General features: G+C 43.0%; 1 protein-coding gene across 1 annotated transcript; it reads left to right on the forward strand.

The window, feature by feature from the left end:
- Positions 1–17948: 17948 nt before the first annotated feature.
- On the forward strand, positions 17949–20776 carry LOC117282417. Its single transcript, XM_033751944.1, has 2 exons — positions 17949–19388; positions 19527–20776. The coding sequence occupies exons 1-2, from the start codon at positions 18212–18214 to the stop codon at positions 19595–19597; spliced, it is 1248 nt and encodes a 415-aa protein (XP_033607835.1). The 5' UTR covers positions 17949–18211; the 3' UTR covers positions 19598–20776.
- The last annotated feature ends 3663 nt before the right edge of the window (positions 20777–24439 follow it).

Consider the following 24439-nt stretch of genomic DNA (forward strand, 5'->3'; position numbering starts at 1 on the left):
ATCAACCATTATTATTCCAAGTGTTAAACAGAATTAGATTCCTTCCAAAAGCTAATGTAAAACAAATCCGTCATTTATTTTTGGATTTTAAATTTAATCCCCTTCATTGAACGGCTGGCAACCCATAGTAATGCTTAACATCATGCTTCACCATCCATCCAATGAAGGAACCACACAGCACAGAGTTTAAGAGCAACATTTCTGATACATTTGCAATACTCATGTCGCCTTGTGGGTGTTGTATTTGTGACACCAGAAGGACCTTTGAATAGGATTCCTGTAGGTGAACTTAATAACTCCATTGCTACAGGAGACATTAATCAGGCCAGAGTGTGAGAGCACTGAGCTAAGAATATCATACAACATTTCCCATGGGACCTGCACACTCTTCCCCAAAATAGAAGTACCCCACCCAAGCCCACAGAGAGATGAGATTCTTACCAAGCACGCGTTTCTTCAATCTTTAATGCACCCACCACAAACGACACAAATTTAACGAGCACTCATTGTCCTAGAGAGACCAAAGCTGAGAAATCCTCCCACTGTACAGAGTTCAATACTGAACTTGTTTGCCAGTAAAGGTTAAGTTTCAGTGGTATGTTTCCCACATCACACAGGCTACACTCAAACACAGTGCCCCAGCCTATACTCCAGACTGGTATGTATACTCCATCTATTCTCTTCTCGTACCTCTTGTACCATATATAATCTTACTTGGCTTACGGGTTCTTACACCACGCCAGAGGCCATTCGGTATATCATTCATTCAGGTTTCTCTAAGGAAATATGATGCTTTCAAATATGTGAAGTGACTGGGTAAAAAAGTGCATTAAAATTACCACGCAACATATTGTTTACAAAAACGAAAATGAATTGACAGAAAGTTTCTTGCTTCCTTGATATCTGGGTCAAAACTCTCACCAAGGTGAACACACTTCCCCTCATACTGGTAGTATTAATAGTTTCAACTGGCATTAGCCTACATTTGAATAAATTTGTAACCATAAATTAAAAACATTTTCAGTATCAACATTTTTTAACTTAACACAGAATCAAAACTTGCATTACATCTAAATTTGTAATAGAAATCACTCAGATTTAAACACAAAGCAATTTTATTCAATACAAGAACTCATTTCTCACAGTGGTCATTCTGATGAGCACTCCACTCCAATCTTGAGGGTTTTGGCAGGCCATATTACCATTTCAGAACAGATGCGTTCCATATAATGTTCATGGCCGTCTGCTGCTAACGGCGAGTCATTCTTGCATTTTCCAGTGTTTGAATATTCTCTGTAGGCTACAGTTCTTTGTAAATACCACTAAACTTAATATTTCTTACTTATCAACCAATTCGTTTTTTAGATATCCATAACACTGTGCAAAGAATATTTAAAATGTTGGAAATATCTCAAGAAAGATGATGCAAATCGGTCAGCTCGTTGCCTGGTATGTTTCAAATCACTGTATGTGTGGACTTCACAGGTATCTTGAATATTCATGGCACAAAAGGGCCAAAAGATTCTGAAAATAATCCTGATGACCCAATGCTTACTGCTTCTAAGAAACAATGCTCAATTTTACAGTATGTCAAAAGACAACTGTCAGAAAAAATGGTAAGCATACTTGCAGTAGCAAACGGATTTTCTATCACCATCTCAAAAAAAGTAAATTTATTGGGGCAAGTTTCTTAAGTACAGGACTACAGTTGCCAAAAAGTCTTATCATCAGTTATGGCATTAGTACATAACTATTTCAGTAAAAGAGAACTACAAAACGAGAAATCTGGTGCTTTCTAATGTGAAAATACCAAATGAGCATTTTCATTGATGAGCGGACCAGTTGTAAGAACTCATTCATGCTAAGAATTGCTGGGTTTTTCGACCTTCGTCCATCGTCCCACCTAAGGACAGAAACAGATCCAGTTTCCAAAATGTTGTGTTTTGTAGTTTCTATAATACCGGACAATGGACGAAATTTAAAAACCCAGAAATCCTGAGTTTTATACACCACAGTCAGAACCCTTCAGAATGTAGAGGAGCATTCATGTACACTACAATGAGACTTCACTGAATCTTGGTTTAATAAGAATTCATGGAAACTGTCCTGTAGAAAAAATGTTACCTTTACTTCAGGAAAGATTAGAAAACTTTGAATTAAAACTTGAAGCAGGTGTGGTTACAACTAGTGATTGTGAAGCAGATTCTGAATACAAGAGAGATGAAAGCAATGACTCTGATTCAGATAATGCAGTCAGAGCATATCAGTATAATCTGCAAGATGATCTCTCTCCAGCAATTTTCTGGATAAAAAAATATAAAACTGTTTAAATATTTTCCAGTCAGAAATCCTCATCTGCTGCAGGAAACAATCAAGTGTGAAAAAATGGAACTACAAGTTAATTTTGACTGTTAAACATGCCGGAACACATTGGAAAAAATTATTAAAATGTTTTCAAAGATCCTAAATGCCATAAAAATCGCTTTATGACAGCTCAGGCTCAGTCACTTATGGAAAGAAGAATATTATGAAACTGTGAGAGATATGTTAAATTTCTTAAAATCAGTTTGACTGGCAGTTGAAGCATCAAGTAATCATGATGCAAATCTTTCAACAAGTAGTGGAATTTTTAATCTGGAAAACATAATTCTGCTTTGAGCAGCATGCTTTTAAAATAAATTAGAAATTAACTGCCTAAAAGCAGGAAAAAAGATCTAGTATCCCTCATTAAATATTTAAGAAATGTCAGTTGTTTATACAGTGTGGAAAAGGATGATTTTTTTTGCTTTGGAAAACAAGAATTAAATATCAAAATCATTAATGAATAGACGTTTGAAAGGAAAATGTGCCCTTAACAGAAAAAATTACGTAAAACAGAACCTGAATTTAATTAGCAAAAGCAATATCAATTTCACCAGCAAAACCAAAATCAGGGCAAGCAGACAAAATATTTTCATCATTAAAAAAGGAAAAGAACTTATATGAAGCAACATGTAAAGCACAATAGACCACTGTAGGTCGCGGTGCAAGGGCTGAGGAGGCCTACCCCTCATACATACAAGCAACATGTACCCTAATGGCCAACTTCGGGATGCTTTTGGATGAACTCTCCAACAATCCGCCAACATTAATGCGGAATCTAGGATATTTGCCATGAAACAAAGAACAAGACTCTCATATGGGAATTCATGCTTTGTTTTCAAACATCATTTTAAGAATGATAACTGATAATGATGTATTTAACAGCTGTGGTATTATTTTTCAGTTTTTAAGCGATTTTCTTGGCATTTATTTTGTGTTAATGCTACCTTCTCTTAACGTTTCCTATTATCAAATGTCTATATCAGGTAAAGGTCATTTTTACACGTTACTGAATTCGATAATTTTGTCATAATATATTGATTCACAATATAATTTATTTTTTATATATAGTATTTTTACAGAAACCTTCGGAAACGTTTACTATATCCCTATCACAGAAAAATGATTCAGCCTCCTATCCAATGGGCACCCTGGTACCCATTGGATAGGAGGCTGGGGGGGCCACAGAGCCATTCTGGGTGATGTGGAGAGTCCCTATAAGAAGTCGATCTCTGACACCTCAGTCTTCCAGCGTGCAGCCAATCACTATACCGACTGTGCCATCCCAGCTCCCTAAGAGGAACTACAACTGAGAAATTGAATAATTTGAAAGTATGTTGGCATGGACCTCCGTGGCTCTTTCAACCACATCCCCTCTGGCCTACTGACATTAATGAAGTAGATACACCACTCCGGGAAGTTAAAACTCCATGTCCACAAATCGTACATAAACTCCAGAACCCTTCATCGACTGTAAGAGGTTTAGCTCCTACTGGAGAATATTATGAGTTACTGCATGGATCCTTCGTTTTAAACAGATCCTTCTTCATCAGGTACACCCAATGTGGGAACTCACAGCAAAGGAAGTCGCAGCAGCACGCAAATACTGGATAAAGACCGTGAAGTGAGGAGGCTTTCCAGAACACTCCACTTCCAAAAAGTTCCAAAATTACATGTCTCAACCCTTTTCTGAACAATGGATTTATACACACTGGTGGCCATTTTCAGTACTCTCAACTTTCAGCAGAGCAACCACATCCAGTTATCCTGGACAAAGATGACCCTTCATAAGATTACTGATTTGTGACACATCCGTCTCCATAATTTAGGAGTCAGGATTGTCCTTGCTGTGCTTCGGGCATCTTTCTTGATATTATGGGCTCATCATGCAATTAAGAAGGTGCTAAATTGATGCCTTCCAAGTAAAATGGCAACAAATATATGCGGCACCATGAGGCTGGAACCATGTATGTCAGGAGGGGCCATGACACGAAGAAATGCTACATCACACTCTTCATGTGTGCAACCACGCGAGCTTTACATCTGGAAGCATTCCAAAGGTTCACTGGCAGATGTGGTATCCCCCCATTATCTACAATGCTCTGACCTTCCACCTGGCAAACAGGAAACTAATTGAAGTATGGACAAACCTAATCGAAGCCATGATACATCAATTCTACTCTCAGCAGGAAATCACTTGGAAGTTCATAGCTCCACATGAAACTTGGTGGGGACAGAATGTTCAGTTCCACCAGGCGGTCTCCAGAAGGTACTTGGACGCTCTAGCATGGACGAGGAAGGACTAAACACTATTCTAGTCAGCACTGAAGTAGAACTCAGTTCAGGACCCATTTCACAAAATGACAATGAAGAAGTACCGACGCCAGTGCACTTCCTTGTTGGAGAACAACTCAACAATACCAAATGGACCTGAATCACAGAGGACAGACCTGCTAAAACAATTCAAATTGGGACAGAAAACAGAAGACTTCTGGAAGCACTGGAACAAACAATATTTAATGTTCTTGCGGGGCTTCTCATCAAGTACGATGCCCACATGGGAAATCGGCCCTCCTTAAGGTTGGAGATGTTGTCCTCCTGCAGGAAGCCAACCAACACCTGGAAGAAAGCACATTTTAAAGAGTCCAAGGCAAGCAGAGACAGACTTGTGTGCACCATGATCCTCGCCACTCCAGATGGGAATGAGAATGCGTGGCAAGTCCAACTGGTCATACCTCCTGAGGCAACACCAGGGTGTGGATTATGTGAAAGAACATGTCTCTTAGTACGTATTTGTATCTAGCTGAGTACCATTATCTTTCTATGTGCTCCTTCAATAAAAGTTGGTGGAAAAGATGGCATACTGCTTATCTATCCCCTTATCACTCCACATAAGTAATCCAAGGAATTTTGTGTCATGTGCTTTAAAAATTGATTTGTTAGCATAACTAACATCCAGATTAATTTGGGGTGCATTTTTTAGTTGCATATTGTATGAAATATTTTTCCCCCCCCCATAATTTAATGAAATACTTTATTTAAGTATTCGATTGCCGTCATTATGTCGCTTATAAAATATGTGGGGTCAGAGGTGGTAACTATTATACTAATATCATGTGCAAACAGAATTGGTTTCGATTTATTATGGTTGCTCACTATTATTTAAAAACATGTAAACAAAATGTTAGGCAAAATATGGAATAACTTGTGATTTCAGGAATTCCAATTTCTCATTCCCAGACCCAAAAGATTACTATCTGTCGCGAATTTTGGAAACTTTGTTCCATTTCACTAATGCTAGTGAGCAGGAATGCATGTTGTCTGCAGCCTCTTCCTTTCCTTACCCTTGACTTTGGTCCTCCCTCTTTTGAGTACTGAGCTGCTGATACTCCATCGCCTTTGGGATCTGATGTCCTTAAACATTTCCTCTCTTCATAACTATTTCTGCCTTAAACACCAGCAATATCTAATGGAATAAACAACAAGAGAGCAGTTAATGACCGATGGATATTCTTAGCCAAACCTGGCTTCTTGAGGGCTTTCAATTTCCTATGCAATTCCTGAACACTAGCTATCCTATGCAGGTGAGCCATGTTTACTCATGGCTCGATTTTGCGGTCTCTACCTACCCCCCCCCCNCATTCCGGTTTATCACGTGATTCCCCCTTCAGCTTTCTAGTATGTTCTGCAGCTTGGTCTAGTGATGAAAACAAGGAACCTGCCTAGTTAGTTACCAGATGTAAGAGAGGTGGGTGGTGAAATTCTTTAGGTTGCGTGCATCAATATTCTGTTTGGTTTCTTGTACAGGATTCTTCCAGTCTTTAGAATGAGACAGATCACGTGTTTTACCTCACAGAAACACCACAGTTTGACCTTTAGTGTGCGATCTCAAGACTGGTTACCGGAAATTCTGTGATCTTTCATATCAAAATTCCATTGCTAATTGAACATTCAGAAGTGAACCAGCTAACAAATGCTGCTGACCAAATTATACAGCAGAATTTTATATTCTGAGTGCAAGGCCCCAAAATATAACATACATATTCATGATACCAATGTTGTAACCATACTTACCCCGCCTGAAATTGTTTAGTTCCATCAAGGATCAGAAACCAACCTGAGGTTTGGTTTCTTTCAGTGGCCATACCATTGCCATGTGTATCTGTAATTTACATTCTGCACAATCCTCCATTATGCTTTTACCGACCGCGGTTTTCATGGAGACAAGATCTTGTGCTTTAACCTAAGGCTTAGACCCTGTATGTGACCATGCAAGTGTCTTTACTATCGTAATTTGATGCGGTTTTCTGTTATGCTTTAAATGAGTGCGGTTTTCCAAGAAACCGGGTCTTAAGTTTTAATGGACTATAATGGGGCTGAGCATGCTTGGAGGAATGTCAACATAACTGCATTTGAACCCTTATATAAAGCTTATGATGTAACATTAAAAACTGAAAAGGAGGTTTAAAGATAACATCTCTTCCCGACAAGCTAATGCTAGACTGTCCCCCATGTTAGAATCCGGCTGTAACCATTTCCTAATAATGACCACTCAGAGGATGTGACTCAAGACTTACCTGGGTATTATAAAAGGAGTCTGGGCTAAAAGAAAGGAGTTATAGTTACAAGAGGTGGAGATTAGTGAGTTGGACAGTGCGAGCGTTATGACAGTCACAAGACTTAGCCAGTTATATAGTGATGACTTTTACGAGAGTTAACACAGTTACAGCCAGAGAGGTCCATCTGGAGGAGTTTAGGAATTAAGAAGCTTAGTAGTCGATGGAGCAGTAACCAAACAGTGTGTGAACGTACTGGAGGATTCGTATAACTTTCCAGACATAAATGTACTATTCATTTATCTAAACACCAGAAATACATACTTTTTGTTGTGTTGAAGTGATAGTACAATTCATAAGCCCAGAGTGCATTTCCCATACTGGTCACCAAAGCTACCAATATCCCATGAGAAAAGGATCACGTAACTACCAACTAGTCGTGGCATACATACTATCTACTCTGCTGGCAGATGCAAGAACCCCAGAGTCAGTTCAAAGGAGGATCCTGGAGGCTGGTGTCTTTGGGATGGCTGCAGTGCTCTTCTTGACCACACACATACTGGACATTAATAATGACACACCTGCATCACTCTGCTCTCAAATTAAAACACAAAATATCCATATAAGCTATATTTGCCAGCAACTATTTCTGAACATTTAACAACAACAAAAATCAATTCAACAACTTGTTTTGTCCACATGGAAGTTTCTTAGTACAGTGACATTAACAACACTAGTGGATTTTGTTGAGTTTTACTGTTTTAAAACCACTGGTGATTATTGCGTGAATTGTAAGGAATTGTGGTTCCTCGGCTAGTGTTTCAGATGGTTGGTGGACTACGGAGAAGCTCGAAGGATTTTTATTCTCTTCCGAAGATTTGAGTTTTTTTTAATCCTTTGTGTGGATTTAAAGAGGGTATGTTTTATATGTTAAGTTGCTGAACTGTGCATAATTGTTATCTGCCAGAGATTTATTGGCTTGTCCTTCAAATGTTGATAGCACATTTGCCTTGGATAGGATAATGACTTATCCAATTGAATAAAATACACACAAAATTCTGGGGATGGCGGTGAACCAAGCATTGCTCACTATCACGACCAGGACAACACTACACCTTGCACTCCCCAGTAAATAACCTGTTATTCGACTGTGGGAACAGCTGTTGTCTTCTCAGACTCTGCTCACCTCTCTTCTTCCACTTTCAGACTCTCCCAGACCTCACAGTTGTTGAGCTGCGAACACTATAAACTGTAAATAAGATCTAAAAGTTTGTGACAATGGTACATTAGTACAAGCGACCGGGGCCTAAAACTGACAACTAACCTCAATACTTTCGCTCCTCCATATGTCTTCATGGCGTGGTGCAGTTTGACGCTGATCATTCTGAGCCCTTATTTATTTGGATGATTATTGATGAACCTGAAATTTATTTCTAATTAATTCTCCGTAATTTAAATTTCAAAAGTCTTATGTTTCGATATTACTGGAAATGTATCGTGATCTATAATATCGTATTTCATCATTTGGGACGTGCAATACGATGTTTATGTTGAAATTCCTAGATTTTGGCAGAAACAAGAAATCCGGAGTTATAACATTTATGATCAGTCATAAAATTTAGCTCGGGTACAGGGAACCGGACGCGCCTAAAAGGACAGGTCAGAGCTTCTTACAATTGCCTGTGAATGAGGGCCAGTATGATTGGGTTGCCTCGTTCAAGCTTCCCACGGAAGATGGGATGAAATGTATATGAAAACACCATCTTTCGAATTCCCAGCGTGGGGGTGCAAGCCATTCCACAAAAGGGAGACTTTTCACAATAGATTCCGAACTGAACGGACGTGACCTTGCACGCTCCGAGACATAGCCTGCTGATAGTAACTCTGTAACATACAGCACAAGAATATATTAATTTAACAGTGTGGTGAATTAGCAGGTAAATAAACGTTAATTGGCTCAACTCTTAGAAAAACGCTTTCTGCGGCATCGCTACCCTGAGACCCATGCAAACCGACCCAGCTAGTTTCCCGTACCTATACCGATCTTCCTTAGTTTGATCTGTGAGAACAACTTCCAGTGGCCATCATACACTGTCCTAAGGAAGAAACAGGTGTAGCAGGGATAGCACCATTCCGACTGCGCCGATACAAGCAAAGGCGAGAGGAAAAGAGCGGTGTTAAGTTTTATTATGTTTCTGGACATTATCCACCATCCTGTTTATTCTTCAAAACAGGAGATAGAATTCAGTCTCTGAAACGTTTTGAAAAATAATTAAGACGGTGTTTTATATAAAGGCAAGCTGATTGATATTGTTCAGAAACACAAAATTGTACTATAAATTGATACAATCAAATTTTAGACGTGATGACTTCAGCCAATCAAGCTACTTCTTAACAATACTAATAGAACCAATGGAGATCCATGCATCTAATTAGGATAAAAACTGATGAGAATCGGTAAAATATGAATATTCATGCATCTGTGACCAATGAAGATTGCCTTTGGGTCTTTGTTGCGTTGATCTCCCACACCTGGTGATCTTGATATCCTTGTGACTGGGCAACAGCAATGGCAATAGTCACCTTCCACTGGACCCAAAGTCCTTCTACTGAAGTTCAATTACCAGATCTAGGAGTCTGGTGCAGAAGTTCCTGCCAGGAGCTAGTCCTGCCTCTGGGAGCTTATAACCAAGTAAACATCACAGTCTGCTCTATCACTTCTCTACTGGATTTTGTTTGATCTGGGGTTGCAATAATGCTAATCAACAAAGCTTTTCTCACATAGATATACCTAAAAATCTTTTCTGTGCCCTTCATTTCAAGTTTGACAAATGGAAATCTGGAATTATAATTTAATATCATGTGTTAACACATCACTTAAAAACTTTGCAAAGGCTTTAATTTCAAATCTGGTCTCGTCATATTCCCCCACTTCATTCATACCTTTCATGGAAACCTCTTCTCACATTAGGAAATTCGGACGCATAATTTAACATAACTTGTTAAAACATCCATAAAAATCTTTTTCACGCCCTTGATTTTAATTTTGGTATCATCTCCCCACCCCTGCTTCAAAGAAGTATGAGAATCTTATGGACAAACACATCCCAAGACAATAGAAATTAATGATGTGTAAAGTACATTATAAACCATTCCCATTATATGCTACCAGAATATGTTGTAATATACAGAGTGTTCATTATTCAGGCTTATCAGACGTCCAGGGAACTTCCGAGAATTTGCTCTCAGCAGATGCTCTAGCACCGACCGGCAAACGGGCGGTGATTCATGCGCTGATTCAGTCTGTGTTTAGCCTTCAAGTGTTTCAGAAGCTAAGTATAGTGCATTATTCTGTGACTTTATTATGGTTCGTGCGAGATACAGTTTANTAATGAAATACTCAACCAATTTTTCGTTAATTTGGCACCTGCAGAAGAAAGATTCGGTTATTTTATGCAAGACGGCGCGACTCCACACACAGCTAAGGAAACTATCCGAGCATTACGCGGTGTGTTTGGGGAATTAAATGGTGACGATAGAATTGTTAGCAAGGGTTTGTGGCCCCCTAGATCCCCAGATCTAAACCCCTGTGATTTTTATTTGTGGGGAAAACTAAAAAATGTTGTGTATGCCAACAATCCACATGACTTGGAGGCTCTAAAACAAAATATTCGGGAAGCAATTGACAACATCCAGCAACGTGAATTGCAACAAGTTTCCCAAAATCTGTTTAAAAGAATTCAGGCATGTCTCACAACAGAGGGCAGACATTTTGAACATCTTCTATGATGGTGAGTACAATATTAATTACTATATTTGATTAATAATTAGCGGAAGAAATAAATAATGTGCGCTAACAGTTCCGGCCGCGCGACAGCAATTTCCTCGGCAGGTGGCGCATCGCTTTCGCATGAAGTTGCCGACGGTAAAATCAGTGTCGAATCAGCCTCGGCTATGAACACTCTGTATAATACGGTTAAAATAATAAAATCACAGGTGTAATAATGTTAATATAACAAGGTCACAGGTAAAGTAAGGATACGGTAACAAGGTTAATTTAAAACTCTATGTATGTTGTAGATAATAGTACTGTATAACAAGGTAGACTTTCACAATTTAATGTAATGTATTTAAGTTTATATTGTAAAAATTTTCAAGTAGGACAAATTGCTTGTCTCCTACTAAATGAAAACAGGAAATCGAGAGCCTTACGACTTCTTAAGACTAAGGGACTTCAGTAGTCAAAGCATACCATGTGCATCCTATGTACTGTGATGTGTTGCGCTATGGAGGACACCCCTGTTGTGCCCCGGCACTAGATGCCAGATATATTTTGTATTATCATTAATTTTAGTTCATCTGTAATAAAAAGGGAAAGAACAGTCACAGGATGATGAACCGGAAGTTGAATGAGATCAGACTCACGAGTGTGCGGTATCCGGTAGGCAGCCATTTTATGATGCATCGGTTAGAGAATTACGCACGTACACCAGTGACCATATATGGGCAAGTGTTGAAACGGCAAGAGACAAACGCCAATGGGAAAAGACTATTCTAGGGTGTTTCCACGTGTGGGTAGTACTCGCGCGTCGCATAGAGACTTATAAAAGCCCCAGACGCGAGTGCAGGAGGAGGCTAGGCTAGGGCTTTTGGGTGTAGTTGTTGCTACCGAACTCTGTGACAGTGCCGACCATGAAGGGACCAGCCAGAGCCGCCATTCTGTGTCTACTATGCTGTTCAAGTGAGTACTTGCCTCTTGTCGGGACACTGTCAGTGATAAACTAGAACACTCAGAACTGTGAACAGAGGGACTGAATGAGTAGGACTCCATTAAGGAGGAGGCGATAGGCCAAGGAATGAATATCCTGTACTGTGAGTTGTAGTCAGATTTATTTTCATGTATTAGTTAGCTCTTAGACAGAGGGAGAGAGAGTGAAGTAATATATCCTCAATGTATTTTGTACTTGTGTGTTTCAGTTACCTGGCACCTCCCAAGCCCGGTAAGAGCTATCCAGGGGCCCATTAGGGGTCGGCGCTACCCCAACCCCTTGGGGCACAACAAAACTGGTGGCAGCTGCGGGATAATTGTGACTCAGCCCGAGTTGCAGGACTTGCACCCCGAAGAAAAAAAAAAAGGAACGTGGATAACGTGGATGGCTCTTACTACCTCATAATGTTATTTGAGGCTGGGAGTGATACGGGTCTGTGACAAGGTTATGTGTTGCTGGGGACAGTGCACTTGTGGGAAGGGACTTGACCCCCAAGACGCACCCTTTTACTGTTCTTTTGGTCCATGTTGTTGCCGCAACTAGCCCTACCGCTTTGCAGGATTCAGATGTGTTCGCCTTGGCGCTAGTGAAAAACTTTTTCCGTAAGTACACGAAAATTAGTCCTGAAAGAATAGACGAGCATGCACTTAAGTTTCAGCAGTTAGGAGTAGACTCACGTCTTGAAATTGCATTTGAAGGTACCCCCAAGGGATTCCAGGCCCCGTCTTATAAAGTATTTACCAATGAGAACTCGAACGGGATGGTAGTGTTTGATGTAGAGACTAGGATCGTCCAGAGGTATATAACCCCAGGGTATACGTATAACGACCTAGAAATAGAGAGAACCGACTTCCTGTCCACTTATTGTGGGGAGCCAGTTGAGGAGGGAGTATACTCTGAACCGTCCGCAGGGACCTCCCGGACGCCAGAAGGCACTCCGCCCCATAGGTATTCGACCTTTCCAAGGCAGGGAGAGTATATGGTTCCATGGAAGGAAATGTATAAGTTACCCACAAACCGAAGGATAGAAGGCCCCAGAGTCGAGTACGCTAACGTTCCAGGAATGCCTACCCGAAGGTAGACGCACTCCGATCCAGAAGGAACCTAGACCACAAAACCATGGCAGTCAGTGGAAATGGAGATCCTCCAAGCTCAGATGGAAGAGCTTCGGGACCGGATGGACAACCTCCGAATTGGGGACGGCCCTAGAGGCCAGAGCAAGGACGTCTCGCTCGTCGCAGGCATCAAAGAATGGACGGGTGAGAGCCAGGGTAAGCCCGTGCATGACTTCTTGACCCAGATTGAGACTTTAGCTAAAGTGAGCGGATGGACGAATCAGGATAAAGCCCTCATTGTGAAGGCGAAATTACAGGGTTTGGCCCTTCAATACCTACATGGGCGAGAAGATCTGGGCAGAGATGGATGCCCGTATGAAGTGTTAAGATCAGCTTTGTTAGAGAGGTTCAGTGACAAGCTTCCTGACCAGTACTACTACACCAGTCTCCAGGAGGCGATCCAAGGTAAGACGGAAGGAGCGGAAGAGTTTGGAGATCGCTGCCGGAAAATGTGTCAGAAAACAATCCGCAGGGTGAACGATGAGGAGACCCAACGTGTGATCAATGAGGAGGCCGAGCGTAGGCTGCTCGCCGCATATATCCATGGACTCAGAGGTGTCGTAGGCCAACAGGTGCGGTACCAGATGCCGGATAATATGGATCGAGCGGTGAAGCTGGCTGTAACCATCGAGAACGTGGAGAAACACCGACGACTGAGGGAAGGTCCCAGGAACATCTTCGCCGCCAGGCAGGACACCCGATGTTATCGCTGTGCGAAACCAGGCCATTATGCGAGGGACTGCCGACAGGCCCCTGACCATGGTCCGCCAGTTTGGAGGACGCAAAGTGGTCCGCAGAGAAGTGGCCCTCCGCGCACCCACATGACAACACGCGGAGACAGGTCCGGAAGATCACGCAGAGGACCCCGACGACCAACACGGCCTTGGGTCCCCCATGATGACGGTCGCACGTCTGAAATTCAGTGTCACCACTGCCGCGAGCATGGGCACATACGTCGCGATTGCCCACGGATGCCCCGGGCCAATCCGCCCCCAAACGGGCACGGTTCGGCACTCAGCTCCCCAGTGTCGAACCCACAGCCAACGGCGAGAAGATAGGTCGACTGCAGGCGACCATCGCCGGGCCCGAGCTCCTGTTGGAAATAGAAATAGAGGGGAGAATTCATCACATGTTAGTCGACTCAGGAGCAACTGTGAGTGTGATAAAACCCGGAATTGTTACGTCTGAAATTCAAACAACACGGATAACCGCAAAGGGGATTACAGGAAGTAAGTTAAAGGTGATGGGAACACAGCTGACGACGTTTAAGGTAGGAAACAGAAATTTCAATTACGAATTTCTGGTAGCTCCACTTGACGCGGAGTATAGTGGTATTTTAGGAGCTGATATACTCGGACATATGGAGGCATGCATTGACTTTCGAACCAGCACGCTTCTTCTCGGAAAGAAGCGATATCAATTGTCAGGCCAAGAGGTCGAGCGGTGTCAAGTAATTCGCCGCCAAAACCGCCTATCTCAGGTGACGCCGGAAGCGGGACTGCGCACCCCGCTGAAGGAGCCGCCAAGTGGGCAGGTTGAAGTACCCATCCCAGGGTTGAGCCCGGGAGGTGTCGCAATTGATTGCTGGAACGTTGTGGCTTTCGGGTCAGTCATGCTCCCCCCTTTGTCTGAGGGACTGGTGATCGGAAAAATAGAGAAAAAGTACAGCGACGATCTACCAGGAGAAGTGCTAATTGAGCCCCTTGAGTTAGGTACGCCGGGAGCATACGTGGCTCGGGTAGCGAGCCGGGTACTAACGGCGGAAGAATTAGATGAGTTAAAAGCACTAGGGGAAGACTGTCTAAGACAGGAAACTGCGAAAGCAGGTACTCGGAGACAAGGAAATCAGAATACCGGTGTTAAGGAAAAGCACCGAGGTGATAAAGTAAGATATTGCGTTTTAAAAGTATTAAATACTCGAGGTCAGCATTTGGAGGTCGGAAAGAATGTCCCACTCGGACGGGCGGAACCACTCAGGTGGGCCGCTCCGGTGGGCACAGGAAACGATTTCCACGACCCCGAGGTTACGGAGGAAGTACAACTCCGGATCAACTCCTTGGCCGGGAGGAATTCCATGGAATTAACAAAGAAACGAACACAGCTTCGGAAGAAGCTGGAACACTTGTCAACCGAGGAACAACGAGTTTTATTACCGGTAATTGAGGAATATTTGGATTTATTTTGTAATGAAGAAACAGGTATACTACCTTGCACGAAGAACGGCTGTCATGAAATTCGGACAGGGGACGCCCTGCCGATTAAGAAGAACCCTTATCGAGTGCCCTATGCACTGAGAGGAGAAGTAAAACGCCAGTTGGATGAGATGCTAGCCAAGGGAGTTATAACCCCTTGCGCGTCTCCATGGGCGGCGCCTGTAATTTTGGTGCCCAAGAAATCCCCCGATGGAACCCCGAAGTATAGATTTTGCACAGATTTCCGAGGTCTGAATTCAGTAACTGTTACACCAGTGTATCCTATACCTGACATTAAGAGTAACCTTTCACTCATGGCAGGGAGTAAGTATTTCACTTTGTTAGATATCGAAAATGCGTACTGGAACATTCCTATCAGAGAGGAGGATAAGGACAAGACAGGATTCGTAACACCATTTGGAAGTTTCAGGTATGAGAGAATGGCTTTTGGTCTCTCAGGTGCCCCGTCGACATTTCAGCGTGTCATGGACGCCATGCTAGTTGGATTGCGTGACGTAGAAGTGCTTGTGTATTTGGATGATTTACTACTTTTCAGTGAAACAATTGAAGATCATGTGAGACGAATGAGGTTGGTTTTCGACCGAGTGCGAGAGGCAAATTTTAAACTTAACGTAGACAAATGCACGTTTGCAGTACCGGAAGTAGTATATTTGGGACATGTAGTAAGTAAGAACGGTGTTGCACCCGATCCAAGCAAGATAACAGCTATCAAGGATTTCCCACAACCACGAACAGTTCGTGACGTTCGTGCATTTTTAGGCTTGTCTGGATATTATAGGTTTTTTATTCGAAATTATGCAGCCATAAGCCGACCCTTGACCCAACTGACCAAGAAGGATGAGAAGTTTGTATGGACGAAGCAGCAGCAGGAGGCTTTTGATAACCTCAAGGCCGCTTTGACATCCGACTCAGTGCTGGCACATCCTCGATTCGACCAGCCATTCATTCTTAGTACGGATGCTTCTGACTACGCCATTTCCGCCATTTTGAGTCAACTGCACAATGGCAAGGAACGGCCGATCAGCTTTGCTAGCCGCATGCTGAACGCTGCGGAACGAAATTATAGTACTACACAGAAAGAATTGTTAGCAGTTGTATTTGGTACTCAAACTCACAGATGCTTTCTGTATGGGAGAAAATTCAAGATTGTCACCGATCACGCCGCCTTAAAGTGGCTAATCACGGTGAAAAACCACCAGTGTGCTCGATTAACGAGATGGGTTTTAAAGTTGTCGGAATATGAGTTTGAAATTGAACATAAAGCTGGGAAGAAGCATGTAAATGCAGATTGCTTGTCGCGTCACATTGCTTCCGCTACTACGGAAGGAGACCGGAAACCACTCGAAGATAACGTGAGCAATGCACTCACTCGAGAGACTGTTTTCACTGCACAGCAGCAGGACGCACACTGTATGGAAATAATAACGAAGGTTCGAGCTGGCATCGAACCCGGACACGTGCTTAGTGAAGATGGACTTTTGTATGTCGGACCGGAATTGGAACATGCCAAGCTGTTTGTCCCTGAGCAGCTGAAGCGGTCCGTCCTCGAGCTACATCACGATAAGGTGTTTGCGGGACATCAGGGTACGAAACGGACTCGTGACCTGATTAAACTTAATTATTTCTAGCCAAATATGGATCGAGACATTGACGATTATGTTAAACAGTGCGACTCATGCGCTAAGTTTAAGGCAGGGAGACAACCCACTGCACCATTGGGAGAGTTACCTGAGACTACCTCCCCATTTGAGATGGCATCTATAGACATTTGTGGACCCTATCCGGAAACCAGGAGAGGGAATAGGTATCTTCTCACCTTTATCGACCATTTCAGTCGCTACCCAGAGGCTATTCCCATACCCAGGCAAGATGCGCCTACAGTCGCTAGAGCTCTTGTTACCGAGATCTTTTCGAGGCTAGGATGTCCTCAGGCACTCTCATCAGATAAGGGTTCCAACTTCATGTCGGAACTATTCCAAGAAATGTGTAAACTACTGGGTATTAGACGCATCAACTCTACTGCATTCAATCCGCAGATGAAAGGGAAGGTTGAGAAATTTCATCTAGGGCTCAACCAAACCATGAGTCACTATGTTAACAAATATGGGAGTGACTGGGACGAATTTGTAAACTATGCGCTGATGGCACAGAGGGCCATCCCACACTCTGTCACCCGCTACAGCCCCTTTTACTTGCTACATGGGCAGCAGATGCGCTTACCCACGGAGGATGACCTCACAACAGCAAGGTTTGTGAACAAGCAGGCAGGAGACGGCCAGGGATCAACCCAGAGCCATCTCGACACCTTAACTGAACGACTTGAGGAGGCTTATCGTGTGGCGAAAGAAAATAACAGGATTGGGAGAGAAAGACAGAAGAAGCAGTATGACAAGGGAACCAGGATAACAATTTTCCAACCAGGTGAGATGATCTACCTGCGTGTGATGACCAAACAGAAGCGGGGCTGCCCGAAATTTCGACTTAAATGGAGAGGTCCATACGAAGTTGTAAGAAGACTTTCCGATTTAAATTATCTTATCCGAATAGCGCGGAATCAGGAGATAGCGGCGAATGTAAACAAAATGAAACGATGTCACCAAAACCTAGACCCATCGTCCTTTAATCCGACTAACATTCCGACCCCAGAATCAGGGAACGGTAACCGGCAGGAAGAAGGGGACGAGGAGGAAGTGACCTCACCTATTGGAGATACCTACTTTGCTATCGGCGGTAGCCCTACACCAGTACCACCGATGGACGGGATGAAACCCAGGACCCCACTTGGGAACCCGCAAGACGGCAGGAGATTCAGCCAACTACGAATGGAAGTATGGACACAATGGAAGAATCTAGGACTGGATATTGGCTGCGCAGTAGGCCGGCGGAGACCCCGATAGTGTGCGACAGCCCTCCCTCGCCAACGNGGGATAGCAACCACTCAGCAATTGCAGGAAGTGCATGACACTGTGGAAGGCATTAAAACGAGGGAAGGTGACGTCATTCATGCCGTTCAGAAACAGTTCACTTATCTTAAATCAGTAGATGAAACAGTTTCCCAGAATGCAGTTGGACTAGCAGCAGTGGCCCGCATTCTTAAAAATGTTGTTAGTAACGCCTTGAAAATTCAGAAAACCTGGAACGATACCACTAGAAATTTAGAAAATTTGATAAGTTACAGAGCAAATATTTCACGCGTTATGCGCGAATTGGACTTTATGGCTGTACAATTGCAACAATCCGTGATGCGCTTACAGGAAGGGTTAGAAACTAGCGCTACGGGAAGGTTATCTTCAGTTTTAATTCCCCCACATAACTTATCAATGATTTTGCAGCAAGTAATTTTGAAGTTACCACAGGATGTTTCATTGATTGCTGGATTCACTATTGACAATATGTATATTTACTATGAAGTTGCAAAAGTGCAGGCTTATGCCACGACGACAGCCATTCGACTCGTGGTGCGAATTCCTTTACGAGGTGCAGATCGAGTCATGACCCTTTTCAGGAGTGTACCCCTACCAGCTTATTCCGAGGTATTAAAGAGACATGTTCAGATAGAACCAGAAACATTGTACCTGGCAGTGACCGAGAATGGGCAATACTACTCACTTTTAACGACGGCAGACTTACAGCGATGCAAACTTGGCATATTTGCCATTTGTGAAGCCACCTTTCCATTCATACATAAGACTCGAGCATCTTGCTCTTCAGCTTTGTATTTCGGTCAGGCAGAACTCGCCCATGACCTTTGTCGAAAGCATATTCTTAATGAAAACTTTAATCCTGCATGGCTTCAAGCTAAGGGGCCTCACCCCTTTTGGATATATAGTCTGCCCTCGCCAACAGTTGTCACCAAGAAATGTAAAGTAAATGGAACTACTCAGAGTTCTAATTTGGAACTGTCCCATACTGGCACGTTAACGGAAGATACACACTGTCAATTTTACTCGGAAGCTTTTGTTTTGTTACCGGTATCGGATGGATACACCAACGTGACGATCACCGGAAGCCAGATATTCCTACCCCACCTGCCCGAGCTGATATCGCCCAGGGAGCGCGACCAGCTGATGCACGATGAGACACAAACACATCGAGCCCTGGCAGCATTGGAAACCATCGCCAGGCGGAGCTCACCTAACCAGCAGCAGTCATACGTGGAACTACGAGAACTATTGGCAACCATGGCCAGTAATACAACGACTACCAGTCAGACCACCTGGGTATATGTACTAGTAACCATCAGCATTATACTATCCCTTATTATCCTCACCTCCAGACTTTGGCAACGACCAATCATCACGCTGATCCAAAAGATTTTCCCACGCCGAACTGAGCCAAAATCCAACGACATAGAAATGAAACCTATGTCCACACCCACTGCAACAGTCATCGACCCAGAATCCAACAACTGTCCGTGCTGTACGGAAGATCGCAGTGAGCTCATGGGAGTGACGACGTCACATCCTGCTACTCCACTACAGATGGAAGTGGAGACTGCAAGCAAACCAGCACCCACGGTCCAGCCAAGGACAGGGGAACGTGTACATTTCGCTCAACCCGGCAAGTTCCAGCTCCGGAAATGATGGAGGGAGAGCTCATCGCCGGAAGCAACAGCGATAAGCTACCAGCAGAACAGTGTGTGCCAACGACAATGCAACCAAGAGTACAGTTAGGTTCATGAATTCTAAAGCGTAATTACAATTAACACAACAAAAGTGTGAAGGACCACAAACCATGTAAAGTTAACAACATGTGTAACACAGTTGATTAGACTCAACAAAGAGAAAAGAAAGACAATGTGAGAAAGACACATAAGTGCTACAGAATGTATTATTTTGTTTACAAATTGTTTTCCATTTCAGGTGTGCCCACTGAAGCATTTCTGTAATGATGCACTGTAATGATTTAATTATTGTATCATGTATTTTTAACTTGATATATTTTCATTTGACAATAACTGTATACTGTAAGAGTAAGAGAGAGAAAACATTTTATGGATACTTAGGAAAAAAAAGGTATATACATACTATAGGACTAAGATAACCCTAAGGTGGAAGCCCAACTTTGGTGAAGTTATGACTTCCATTTGAGGGGAGGGCAATGTTGTGCCCCGGCACTAGATGCCAGATATATTTTGTATTATCATTAATTTTAGTTCATTTGTAATAAAAAGGGAAAGAACAGTCACAGGATGATGAACCGGAAGTTGAATGAGATCAGACTCACGAGTGTGCGGTATCCGGTAGGCAGCCATTTTATGATGCATCGGTTAGAGAATTACGCACGTACACCAGTGACCATATATGGGCAAGTGTTGAAACGGCAAGAGACGAACGCCAATGGGAAAAGACTATTCTAGGGCGTTTCCACGCGTGGGTAGTACTCGCGCGTCGCATAGAGACTTATAAAAGCCCCAGACGCGAGTGCAGAAGGAGGCTAGGCTAGGGCTTTTGGGCGTAGTTGTTGCTACCGAACTCTGTGACAGTGCCGACCATGAAGGGACCAGCCAGAGCCGCCATTCTGTGTCTACTATGCTGTTCAAGTGAGTACTTGCCTCTTGTCGGGACACTGTCAGTGATAAACTAGAACACTCAGAACTGTGAACAGAGGGACTGAATGAGTAGGACTCCATTAAGGAGGAGGCGATAGGCCAAGGAATGAATATCCTGTACTGTGAGTTGTAGTCAGATTTATTTTCATGTATTAGTTAGCTCTTAAACAGAGAGAGAGAGTGAAGTAATATATCCTCAATGTATTTTGTACTTGTGTGTTTCATTTACCCGGCACCTCCCAAGCCCGGTAAGAGCTATCCAGGGGCCCATTAGGGGTCGGCGCTACCCCAACCCCTTGGGGCACAACACCCCCTCCCTCCCCAGCGGTGACACAACACTTTCGAAGCGTTGCCGTTGCTACGGTAATAAGCCAATCAGCACCCCGCCCCTCACCGCAGTGATGTAACACGGGATGCCGCAGTTGCTACCTAGCCGTAAACAACTCCCGGCAGCGAAGCCCAGCAACACTGGTAAACATGAGACAAGGCAACAAGGAAGCAAGTCATTTTCCCGTTGTCCGGCTGAGGGTTTATAAGAGAACTACACTGCCTACGAAGTCAGCTGAAATGTAGCAGCCACCAAAGACGGCTGAAATGTAGCTGTCGCCAGAGACAGTTGAATTGGAACAGTCGCCGAGTTCAGTTGTAGCGGAAAGAAGAATATCGGAACGTGTAGACTACTGAGGACAGTGGACAGATTGTGTAGGGTTTTAATTGTGTAAACCAGTAACAGTGTTATAATTGCAGCCAAGACTTGTAGGTTGTTAAATAAACCAATTAACAATCTGAAAGGTGTCCCCAGTGGCAAAAATACGCTACAGTACTTTCACTCCATGTGTTGTTACTTTGGTCTTAATCTGGAGCATGTAAACAAACTCTCTTGCCACAAGCATCTGCCTCATGTCATCCCACTTACATTTGAAGTCAATGTCACAGGCATAAACTTTGGTCAAGCCAATGGCTAGACTGTTCCTATAAGTATAGATGAGTATGACTGGACAACACCAGATAGTCTGATCACATGAGAAACAGCAAACTGCTGCTTCTCATTGGTTAGGAGTTGTTACTCAGGTCTTGGACCCTTCATTTTTATTTCTTCTGTATCGACTGTGTATTGAGGATTTAATAATATCAGTCTGATTCATGGCACTCAAGAAGACTTGGTTCTCTTTGCTTACCTTCGCCTCAACACCTCATCCCAGAAATAAGAGTTTCACCTGGTAATATCAACTTTAACATCTTCTGGCGAGAGAAACTTTACCTGGTGGTAACGGAAATCATTACATGGTAGCAGCGGTGGGATAGGTGCTGCTGACAACACCAAGAATCAACTGACTGGTTGTAAACTGGAAGAACCAGAGGGGCTTGAAGACATCGAGGTGCATTCAGGCCTACTTTGACCACTTTTTCATGGGCAGAAAAAGTTGTGTGACTTGGTGGCCCGCCACTGATGAACAACCCCCGGTCGGAGAGGTCTCGTAACAAATTCGCGATGGAGTCTCAATTTATTTCAAACACAAAAAAACCTTATCCGAAGGTCAATCGGAACATTTTTCTCACAGAGATGAATCTAGCCCAACACTCTGGAGGAATTCCTGGCACCAAGTACTTGGAAGAAGCAACCACTAAATCCAGTGGGAGGAAGCTTCCATCGGCGGCCTTTGTTGAATCCTGAGTGACAGCTTAGGTGAGAAGTCGGGAGCAACAGTCGATATGAGAGGAGCTTGGAGACACCCCGAGGGAACATCATCTTCAACGTTCCAAACTTCGACCTTCCAACCACCCTTCACTCTTCCATTTTCAGAAGGATAGTCCATTCCATCATGGAAGAAGAAATTGAATATATCTCTGTGGTTCAGGCGGTCAAACTAATTTCTAGAGCTTTCGATGGAAATCCTAGGCATTTACATGAATACTACGAGGGAGTTGGGGTAGCTCGACAGGTCATACACCTATTACAACTGCTTCTATTAAAAGCTACTGAATCCAAAATCACAGGGGAGGCAAAAGATAATTTGCCAGAACCAAAAGAAACACTTGAGAACAAATTATCTACCTTCAGTATTGTCCAATCCTTAGCTGTCGGGGAAGCTCGACAGGTCATACACCTATTACAACTGCTTCTATTAAAAGCTACTGAATCCAAAATCACAGGGGAGGCAAAAGATAATTTGCCAGAACCAAAAGAAACACTTGAGAACAAATTATCTACCTTCAGTATTATCATATCCTTAGCTGTCCTTACCTCAAGATACTGGCAACGGCCTTTAACAACAATGATCCAGAGAATTTTCCCATGCCGTACTGGTCAACGACCTTCTACTGACCAAGAAACGAACAGCCAGTCCACACCCAATATCTTAGCTATGGACCCAGCTACATACATCTGATTGCCCATGCTGTGTTGACGATCCCAACGAAATCGTGGGAGTTATGTCACATCATGCTATTCCACTGCAAATGGAGGTGGAAAGAGTAACCAAGCCAGTGCCTGCTGCACAGCCTAGGTCGGCCGAGCGTGTACACTTGCCCAACTGGGCAAATTCCAATCCCGGAAGTGACTGATAGAGCTCGCTGTCGCAGGAAGTAGGGGCGATACGAAGTGCCAGCAAGACGCAGAACCTCAGGGTCAGTGGGGTGAAACTCCCCTAGGGGAGAGGGAAACATGCAGACCAGCCATCTCTACGCATCCTACATGAACTAGATAGTCTGGAAATGACTGGAATTGATCATTATACACCTATCAAAATTAGATGAATCGCATAAGCGTGAGCCAATCAGAGGAACTTGAATTTACACTGAAGGCTTTGAGTGTTGGCTCAGTAATATGGTAATACTGCGTAGTTTTTGAAGTTATGTGTACGCCACTGAGGTATGTCATGCAATTAATCAATTAAATAAATTAGTAAGTAGGGACTTCGATTTGATGTTATGAAACGAGAGTCGATATTTACGCACGAATTTACATCTGTGTTACTTATGCATATGGATTATGCTTACTACGCCCAGTGAAATTAGAAAAAAAAAAAAAACATGAAGTCAGTGTTACTACGATATTTCATCCAAATCGTATTTCTGTATTTTAAACATCTTTCGGTGCAGCCTGAAGAAGGACCGTAGAATCTCAAGAAAGTGAGAGTGTACTCTGATTCTGTTATAATTTTTGTATTGTTTGATCCATTAAAATGGCAAAGAGGAAAGAAGTGTTTTGCTCCTTGCAGTATAAATGGGAAGGAAAAAGAAGTGTTTTGCTCCTTGCAGTATAAATGGGAAGGATGCTCCAGGATGCACAACTTCCTGTGAGGAAACTGGAATGATATTCTTCAATTTTCCCAGGGATTCAGCACGGTATAAGCCAGATCTCAAATATTATTATAAAACAGACTGTAAAACTCTGGCCAGTGTTATTAAAGGAGCTAAAAATCTTCATTAAATTAATTTCTAATTCTAGTAACAAAATGAAAACCACCTGGAGCATTATAAAATCAGACACAGGTAGAAAAATTAATAATGCAAGTACAGTCAACTCTCGATTATCCGGGGGCGGATTAACCGGTTTGCGGCTTAACCGGGGCTTTTTTTTGAAGTTTATATGTTGTTTAATATTCATTCACTTTTGTTTCACATGGTGAGTTTAACACTATTTTCGCACTAGTGTGAACCGAGCTCTGCATTATTTCGTCCCGTTATGCGAACACAATGTTCTAGGGTGGGGGTGAAAGAATGCAAGAATTTTTGGAAAGTTTCAAGGACAAATACACCGCCCCAGGTTATTTAACGGTACCATCTCAGTGTGAGAGTGCATTGTGAAAGTAAGTATATCAGTTTCTTAATATAGATCTTCAAGTGCGTTAGCAAAATGTCGGGGTTTAAA

This window comes from Cryptotermes secundus, unplaced genomic scaffold (assembly GCF_002891405.2).
Source record: "Cryptotermes secundus unplaced genomic scaffold, Csec_1.0 scaffold183, whole genome shotgun sequence".
NCBI classification, from domain to species: domain Eukaryota; kingdom Metazoa; phylum Arthropoda; class Insecta; order Blattodea; family Kalotermitidae; genus Cryptotermes; species Cryptotermes secundus.

Coding starts and splice junctions, on each gene's coding strand:
- LOC117282417 (XM_033751944.1), top strand. CDS start 18,212: ATGCGCGAATTGGACTTTATGGCTGTACAATTGCAACAATCCGTGATG. Junction 19,389..19,526: donor AATGAAACCTATGTCCACAC/CCACTGCAACAG, acceptor GCAAACCAGCAC/CCACGGTCCAGCCAAGGACA.